This window comes from Austrofundulus limnaeus, unplaced genomic scaffold (genome assembly GCF_001266775.1).
Source record: "Austrofundulus limnaeus strain Quisiro unplaced genomic scaffold, Austrofundulus_limnaeus-1.0 Scaffold523, whole genome shotgun sequence".
Lineage (NCBI taxonomy): Eukaryota > Metazoa > Chordata > Actinopteri > Cyprinodontiformes > Rivulidae > Austrofundulus > Austrofundulus limnaeus.
In genome coordinates, this window is record NW_013952925.1 from 155,005 (window position 1) to 164,703 (window position 9,699).

Genomic DNA, 9,699 nt, shown 5'->3' on the forward strand with positions numbered 1-9,699 from the left:
CCATAGGAAATGAATGGAGAGCGAGCGACGTCGCCTCCCGTGTTTCGAGCCCTTTAGCCTAGCATGCTTGTTATCATTGCTAACAATGTCTCATCTAAATGTGTTAGCGTCAGACTCAAGAATTTTTTTTGTTATTAGCTTAGCCTAGCATGCTTATCATTGCTAATATCGTCCCAGTCAAGCATGTTAGCTTCAAACCTTATTGTTTTAGCTATTAGCTTAGCCTAACATGATAATCATTGCTAATAATGTCTCTGCTAAGTGTTAGTAGCAGATCTTATCATTTTTAGTTATTAGCTTAGCCTAGCATGCTTGTTATCATTGCTAACAATGTCTCATCTAACTGTGTTAGCGTSAGACWCAAGAATGTTTTGTTATTAGCTTAGCCTAGCATGTTCTTGTGCAGATTTTCATTAGTTCAGTAAATGAACCCTCTCATGGCTAACTGTAATATCAGGCCTGCTAACGCTGCAGTTAGCTAGCGCTCAGATAGGTTAACATTCCTCTGTCACATTTCCTGCATCAAACCAACAGAATTTAATAGTTTTATATTTACAGGTAATATTTTAAACACAGGTGGAAGGTYATAGCCCTGATTTAGCCTGTTATTCTGAGCTGCAGAGCTCTGAAAACAAAGTTATGAGTAAAACGATCGACGTGAAGCAGAAACTGTAGATTTATAACTATGAGCTAACCGTCATTCAAGATGGCTGCTAACACAGAAATGACAAAACCAGGTCAGTTTGAGGTGAAACGTGTGTGGTAGTAGCTGAGAGTCTAAATCTGATTTAGTCTCATCTTCATCTCTTGTGTGTTGGACCAGTGTTTCCTCTTCCTCCTGCTTGTATCATCCTCATCATCATCAGTGTGAGTTACTGTTTCCTGCCCAGATGTGTGAAAGTCCTCTTCCTCACATTCTGTCCTTTAATCCGGCCGTGACTCCGTTATCCGAGGCGAGGWAACGTTTTGTCAGAGCAGCTGCTCCGTCTGCGAGCCCCGCCTGACCCAAGACTCCGGTTCTGACCCTGCGGTCCGCCGGCGCTCGACCTCTCCCGGAGCTCAAATTATTTGTAGTTAGAGGCGGCGCTGCGAGAGGACGATGGTTTYGCTCTGGTTCCTTCTTCAGAAGAAAAAACAGGATTTAAACAGTTTCTGAGTGTTTGATCTGCAGCTTTATGAGGTTTAATTTTTACAGTTTCATTCTAACAGAGGAAAACACCTGAGAACCAACAGCTGGGGGTTCTGACCCAGGTTAAGTTTGGACCTCTGGTGATTCTGTGTGGTCTTCTCTGATCCACAAAGACCGAGAAAAGGAGGACCTGAGAAGACCGACCTGTCAGGCACGGTGGCAGCAGCGTCATGATGTGGGACAAGGTGAGGTGGACGTTTGAGACACGGTCCAGCAGGACCAGGAACCCCGACTGGCTTCATGACAACTAAAAGCTCCGACCTGAACCCGACTCAAAACTGGAGTCTGAAACCAGAAAAACCAACAAATTCAACCAAACAATCYGTGTTTTTCCCTTTCAAAATAAAATCACAACAAAAACAGATGTTTCTTCTTTTCATTTTTAAAACCTAAATGTCATAAAATCAAACTAATTAAAAACCCACAGCGTTTGATTCTTAATTCATCTTTCTAAATCTAAAATAAAATCTATGGTTTTATTGTGAAGGGATACTTGAAAGGTCACCACAGAAGAAGAGTTTATAGAAGCTGGAAGAACAACAGTGGCTGCACTCAAAACTTATAATTTGGAATATTTGATTTTTGTTCATTAACTCATCAGCTCTGAATAAAACATTCATGGTGAAAAGTGAAAACTCCCGTATTTATTCATGTATAATACGATTATCATTATTTTAAGTTTATAAAACATTAAAAATCTAATTATCAATAACCTGTGTATGATACTACCCCGCAAACACACACACTTTGTTTGATTTTTAGGGTTAAGTTTCTAGTATACATGAATAAATACAGTAAATACTCCAGGGTTTCCTGTTCCAACAGAAACTAACAAATAAAATACAAAATCTTTTTGCTTTAAACATTAACATAAAAAGTAGCTTTTTCTACTTTTGCAATTGTTGTTTTTCTAACTTAGTTTTAAACCTTAGAAATAAAAACTTTAAAAAAACACCTGATTATTCTTTCTTTTCCCCTCGTTTTATTTTGAAAAATAAAAATCAAAGAATGAACCATAAACTGACCAGTTCTAAAAGTCAGCCAGAAACTAAAAAATAATTAAAAATCTGCCATAAACTAAACCAATAATCCTGAACAGACTGGGATCAGAGGGAGTTTTAACAACTAACCTGCAGGTTTCCTCCAGTTTRAAGCTGATCGGCAGCAGGCGACATGAATTCATGTCTGTTTCACATAAAACTATTTTTCTGCAGAAACATCCAAACAAACTCAAGTTGTTTGGATTTCATTCAGTTTTTTCTCCTCACTGATAAAATATAAAACAGGTTCTAAGAAAAGGAGAATAAAATGTCTGCTGCTGTGCATCAAACTGATTGTTCTGAGACACTGAAGGACCCAGTTCTGCAGAACCTTCAGGGATCTTCAGGCTCCTCTGAGACCTTCATCACTTCTCAGAAATCACTCACGTCTCCGGAGACCTTCAACATTTTCAGGCACAAAAACTCAATCATGAGCKTTGATTTCTTAGAAAATCTGAGCCGAATTTCACCTGAAACACCTCCGAATATTTTTGAATCTTTCAGGCAAAGCTGCAGCTGAAACTCCAGCTTTCTTCTCTGAAAACCCAAAAAGAAGGCGGGACTTCCTCCTGAATCTGACAAAATGGMCGACATTTTACTGTATAAAAGATCAAGATCCAAGCACAAACACTCACAGAACCTGTGATCCACAGGTAAAGATTTGTTTAACAGAATACGTCTGGGGGCGGGACTACATTGATTCCACCCACATCAGGGTGGAGCTACAGTGACTACACCCACATCAGGGCGGAGCTTAAGGTTTATCAAAAAAAAAAAAACACCAAGACCATGTAGACCTGAGAGTTCAAGTGAGTCATGAAACTGGACCATGTAAAAACATTTAGCRTCAGAGGATCAGACATTTTGGCTGATTAAAGAGAACAAACAGCCGAAGGGTTGGAGGAAGTTTTAAGGGACAAACAGCCGAAAGTTTGGAGGATGTTTTAAGGGACAAAAAGCCGAAGGGTTTGAGGATGTTTTAAGGGGCAAACAGCCGAAAGTTAGAGGATGTTTTAAGGGGCAAACAGCTGAAAGTTTGGAGGATGTTTTAAGGGCCAAACAGCCGAAAGGTTGGATGAAGTTTTAAGGGACAAACAGCCGAAAGGTTGGAGGATGTTTTAAGGGCCAAACAGCCGAAAGGTTGGATGAAGTTTTAAGGGACAAACAGCTGAAAGTTTGGAGGATGTTTTAAGGGACAAAAAGCCGAAGGGTTTGAGGATGTTTTAAGGGGCAAACAGCCGAAAGTTTGGAGGATGTTTTAAGGGCCAAACAGCCGAAAGGTTGGATGAAGTTTTAAGGGACAAACAGCCAAAAGGTTGGAGGATGTTTTAAGGGACAAAAAGCCGAAGGGTTTGAGGATGTTTTAAGGGACAAACAGCCGAAAGGTTGGAGGATGTTTTAAGGGACAAAAGACCGAAGATTTGGAGGAAGATCGGCTGTCGGACCACACATTCTACAGATGTTAAAGGTAAAAACTACAAAGTGCTTCATGATCCGTTCATACAACTGTGGACAACCACCCAGGATGTGGACGCAAGAGGAAATGCGACCCCAGGTTAATCAGATGTTCTGAAGAGTAAAAAACGAGCTGAATTCAGGATCACAGTTCAGATCATAAATATAAAGAAAGAACCAAACAGGAAGTCACTGAAACAAGAACCCAAAGGTTCTGACAGAACTGGACCTGGTTCTGGTCTGGTTCTGGTTTCATTATGGTGGAGGGGGTCTTCAGAGTCCAGCTCAGGGACCCTCTAGGCATCAAAGCTAAAGACAGAAAAGTGATTTGTTTTCATGCTGGCAGCTCCATGGTAACCACAGACCTGYGTCTCACTCCCTGACATCACTCTGACGGAACCAAACTAAAAATCTACAATTAGATTTTAAAAAGTTAATTTTTCTGTTAAAATCTTTATTTTTCAGATGTTTTACTTTAAAACCCGGTGAAGTTCTGAGGACTGGGTCCAACTTTCTGCTGGTTCTGCTGGTCCGAACAGAACCGGGTTTAGAGGTTCATGTTTTATTTTAACTCCGAGATTTTCTGAGCCGGTTCTGATCCAGCTGCCGGTTCTGATCCAGCTGCAGGCTCGGGTGCACGCTGAGGTTCAGACGGGACCGGAACACCGCGGGTTCGGTGCGCAGAGGTGGACCCGGACTGCGGAGATCCTCCTGCCGCTCCGGCTCGGTTCCCCTGAATTACAATGACCCGCTCCGAACCCGCCCCCACCCGAACCGAGTCATGACAGCTGAGCCTTTAACAAGAGCCACCCGAGCAGAACCTGCAAACACGGCTCACTCCATCCGAACCGTCAGGTCCAAACGRCCGAACCGGTTCGACGCGTTCGAGCGGTGAAACGATGTGAAAAAACCCAAACCTCGTCCTGCTGCGGCTGGTTCGGTCTCTGGTTCGGCGGCTCCTTGGTGGCGGTCATCCTCCTGAAGTCCTCTGGTCGAACTTAATGGATCCAGAACCGAAACCCTCCCGGGTCGAGCCGAGCAGAACCGGGCTTCCAGGCGGGAACGGAGGCGGAATGTTAACGAGGAGCTGCCAGGTCCGGTTCTGGTTCCGTCAGCTCTGACTGAAGATCTGTGAGGTGTGGAGCAGAACCGCCCCCCCTCCGGGAGAAAAGGGAGGAGAGTCTCAGCTCGGTACCAGAGGTCCAACCCGTCCCTCCTCTGCAGCTGGAGGGGTTCTGAAAGGCTGCTGGTTCCGACAGGCTGAACCGGACCGAACCCCTGCAGCAGGAGCTGTCCGCGGTGCTGAAACCAGTCCAGAGTCTCAGCCTCACTTCCGGTCTGCAGACCCGCCTGCAGCGGCACATCAAAGGAGGCGGCGGTGAGATCTGACGCACAGTCAGGAGGTCACAGGTTCGAATCCCGGCCTCACCGGACCCGTTTACATGTTTACATCAGAACTGAGAGCCGGACTGAGCTGGACTGAGCTGGACTGAGCTGTCCCACATGTCCCTCTAAACTCTAATTAATTTAAATTAATTAATCAGATTCCAGCAAACATGTTTAGTTTCTGTTCTGTGGCCTAAACCATAGCTAAAAGCTAATTATTAGCCACATCTTAGCTAAAAGAAGGTAAGAAGCTAATTTGCTGAGGTTTTAAAGAGAAAATGTTAAATAAAATTATCTTAAACCACAAACCACAGCTGAAGGTTCTGACGCCTCATCCTTCAAGGTTGACACAGGCAGAGAGTTTAAAATAAAAAATAAATTGTGTTTTTATTGTGGGTGTGTTGAGAGCAGGACAAGAATTCACATTAGCATAAATTCCTCTTAACCTTTGCTTTGAGCCGCTCTTACCGAGGGAGACTAATGGAGTCTGGCTGTTTGGAGGACTGAACGGTCCACGTTCTGGATCGGCCCAGCTGATGAATTCATCTGATAACCTTTAAAGGATCGTTTCATCTGCAGCTAAAGGTTGGACCTGCATCTGTTAGCCTCCATCAGCAAACTCAGAGCCCAAAGTCCAAATCCTGCTGTGCTGACGCAGAGTGGTCTACACTGTTCAAGATGGCCGACTCAGATACAGTGTTTTAACTTGTAGCACTGTTCAAGATGGCAGAAACAGCTACAGTGATTAACTTGTAGCACTGTTCAAGATGGCCGACACAGATACAGTGTTTAATTGTAACACAGTTCAAGATGGCCGACACAGCTACAGTGTTTAATTGTAACACAGTTCAAGATGGCCGACACAGCTACAGTGTTTAATTGTAACACAGTTCAAGATGGCCGACACAGCTGCAGTGTTTAACTGTAACTCATTCATTGAGAGTAGACCACTCAGAGTAGAGCCGCTGCTCCTCCACGTCCAGAGGAGCCAGTTGAGGTGGTTCATCTGGTTAGGAYGCCTCCTGGACTCCTCCCTGGTGAGGTGTTCTGGACACGTCCCACTGGGAGGAGACCCAGAGGAAGACCCAGGACACGCTGGAGGGACTATGTTYCTCAGCTGGACTGGGAACWCCTTGGGATTCCCCCAGAGGAGCTGGTCCAAGTGTCTGGRGAGAGGGAGGTCTGGGTCTCTCTGAGACCTGACCCTGGATAAGAGGAAGAATACGAACGAACTGTTCAAGATGGCCGCCACAGCTACTAAATATTCCAGATCATTTCCTCTCTTCAGCCTTTTTAAATCCTCCAGAAACAGAGAAATGAGTAAAAAGTCTGGGTTTTGTAAGAACCAGGACGGTTGGACCCGTGGACCTGCATGACTTCCTGTCCCCGCCGGGTCGGGCCTCCTTCATGGTTCTGGTCCTGCTGATTGCAGTCAGATTGCTGCAGGACCTGATTGGTATTTCTCTGCACTTCACACAGAGCGGCCTCCCGCTGTGCGGGCGTGTTTCAGGTCCGCAGAGCGGCTCTTCAAACGGGTCCGCGGGCCGGGCCCTTTCAGAATAAAGGTGGTGGCATTAAAGCTAAGCGGGCCGGGCTGAACCGCTGCAGAGAAGATCAAACACACAGCTTTAAAACGATCTGGGTCCAGACCGAAGCTCTGTGGGTCGGTTCTGTTCTGGTCAAAATGAGACCAGATGATGTCTGAGTGCTGAGTCAGCACTCGTTCATTGTCCTCATTTCACCGTTTTTCTCATTTGTTTACAACCCAACTACAAATTTACACTATTTTAGCTGTTTACATATCAAAACGTTCGGCTCTTTCAGCCAATGGCTGCTGAGACTTTTGTAACTTTGATAGTTTTCCAAAATATTTAACTTTGTTTACAATTATTTTCCCATAGAAACACATTAAAATCTACTCATTTAACAAAAATAATCTTGTTTTTCAAAATGTGTTCACTGGTTCTGTTTTTGTTTTCAGATGCTACTTTTTGCTAGTCTTTAGACTTCACACWAGCCTTTAGCTACTTTGGCTTTTTGATAGCCATTCACTCATTTTAGCTTCTACCTACAGTAGCCATTTGATACTTTTACCTTGTACTGATTTTATCTTTAAGCTAGTCTTTTGCTGCTTTTAGCTACTTGCCAATACTATTTTGACTTCTATCTACCCTTTTGATACTTTTAGATATTATTTTGATACCTTATATTTGCTAGCATGTTGCTATTTTAGCTTCTAGCTGAGCTTTGCCACTGGGTTTTATCAGAACTCTCTCTGGTTCTGATTGTTTTTGCTCATCCTGCAGTGACGAGTCAGACCGTTGTAGAATATTAGTACAGTGGAGCGAATATTAGTACAGTGGAGTGAATATTAATACAGTGGAGTGAATATTAGTACAGTGGAGTGAATATTAGGGCTGTGAACGAGTTGAAGATGGCCACAGTGATGTGTCTTTACTGTCCCATTTATTTAACTTATATCTGAAATATTTATTTTTATTCCACACAGTTTAGTCTGTTCTTCACAAGAGTTKCCAAAACGTTCTGTAAGATTTGGGGCACTTCTCAGTGATTTGGGGTGATCCTCAGGGCCTTGTTCTCGTTACCTTGAAACTCAGAACTTAGTTTAACCCAGATCTGTCACAACTGTATCAAATCCTTAATTTAGCTCTGAGACATTTGAGAGTTTGGAAGGTTTGGAGACTCATGGAAGCTAACTGCAACTGATTAGAGACAAAAAAAATACATTAAAATCAAACTTAAACATAATTAAGATACGTATGTGACAAAAATTAATTTTACATATTTAGCAGGAATGTTGCAATTTAATTGCAGTTAAATAAATATGGAACTAAAAATACAAATTCACTTTGATTGTAAGTTAATATTGATTTATTTCCTCACAGTTTTGTGTTTTTAACTTGTTGCCAACAGTCTGATACAGACTGGATGATGTCAGGTGAGTTGAAGTTTTTATGTTTTGAATTTTTAAACCTAACTCAGGACGAGTRACTCTCAGTGTTTGTTGATTTTCATGATCCATCGTTACGCAGATGATAATCTGATTTATATGAAGGCATTTTAGCATTCCAGAAAATCACCACAAGTTTAAACAATCAGTTTTTGTCAAAATAATCTGTAATATTTGAAGTTTTTATTTTCACTAAATCATTTCTAATATATTTYAGGCAATTTAACTTATGCTGGTTTATGAAAATTTAAAGACGTTTACGATGAAGATGTAATTAAAAAAACAAATGGAAGCCGTTTTTAATGCTAGTAGATTGATCAAATGTATAACTTTTATAAGTAATTAAGACAAAAAACTTTCTTAAGTTGTGCAAAACTTCCTAGTGTGACAGGACTGTAAGTTTTAGGTCGGTGTTAGAAAACGTCCAGAACCAGAACGACGGCCCGTCTGCTTCGACCAGCTGGAGGTGAAACTGAAAAATGTTGTTTTTTCAGAGGTTAAATAAAGCCAACTGATAAAACAAGAGCAGCAYGTTAACATTTTCATAAATTCACCGCTCAGAGGAGCTTCATTACGAGCAGAAGTCCTAAACAGGCCCGTTACATTCTGCAGTTAGAAACCCGGCGGAGCGTTATTTGGTCCGTTTGGCAGAACCACACAGAGAACGAGGCCCATTTGGAAAGCTCATCAAGCAATCTGCAGCGAGCAGCAGCTCCTTTCACGCTCCCAATTTGCATTTTTTTTTTCATCCATTTCAGTTTCCAGACTTCAAAATGGTCAACTGGCTCCGCAATTTAGGTTTGTGAAACAATCTGCCCGGGGTGCCCCGACATCAAACGGACCATACGACCGGCAGAACCAGCCGAGCCGCCTTTCATCAGAGGGCCGAGCCGAAGCAGGGTTGATTTACAGAAACGGCTCAGCGGAGAGCAAGACAAAACAAAACCTCTGACATTTTAAAGGGAAAAGTTGCAAAAACAGAAGAAATAATTTCTAAAATTTTGAAGTTTAGAAGTTTTTTTATAAAAGCAGAAAGGACTTCAACAAAGTGAGCTGCAGCTCTGGGTTCACAACATCTCCAAACAAAATTCATTAATTTCATTTCATGCAGCAGAATTCAGATTAAAGAGCAGCAAAGCATCATTTCTTCATCCCTGTGAGCCGGTCCTGTCAGCGAGGGGAGTTTCAAAATAAAATCCTAATGAGAGACTTGTCCACAGCAAGAGGAAGGCTGCTCCTCATCCTCAGCAGGGGGCAGGTCTCAGAGCTCAGTTTGGTTTCAGGCGTCTTGTTTCAAACCTTTGTCACAGCTACACTTTTTATTAGTTTCTAATGATTCACATTTTTATTGATGGTCAGTCTTTTTTAATGTGTTTTTAAATAAGTGAGATGGCGTCAATGATGACATCATTTTGGGAGTATGGATGTCATGAATTGATTTTATATTGACTAAGACTGTATGCTCTTGTATATTTTTGGTGTTTTTTAATTATGTTTTTCTGTGTGAATAGCATCCAGCTGCTTTTGTTTTTTTTATTTCACCTTTTATAATATTGTGTGGGCTGGATCAGGGACTGCAGGTGGAAACTAGCACCCAGCAGAGCTGTAAAGTAACTAAGTACAAATACTTTGTTACTGTATTTAAGTAGAAATTTTGG

General features: G+C 42.3%; 1 protein-coding gene across 2 annotated transcripts in view; it reads right to left on the reverse strand.

Moving 5' to 3' along the window:
• Nucleotides 1-9,699, reverse strand: part of dpp10 (dipeptidyl peptidase like 10) — a 151,007-nt gene that overhangs the window by 54,346 nt on the left and 86,962 nt on the right. Inside the window, exon 1 of one of the 2 annotated variants that reach the window (XM_014026071.1) lies at nucleotides 4,602-5,350. The exons of the other annotated variant lie outside the window; for it this stretch is intronic. Within the exon in view, the coding sequence (XP_013881525.1) occupies nucleotides 4,602-4,658 (57 nt within the window). The 5' untranslated portion in view covers nucleotides 4,659-5,350. Of the gene's footprint in view, nucleotides 1-4,601; nucleotides 5,351-9,699 lie in introns of those variants that run through there. 2 annotated transcript variants of the gene reach the window in all.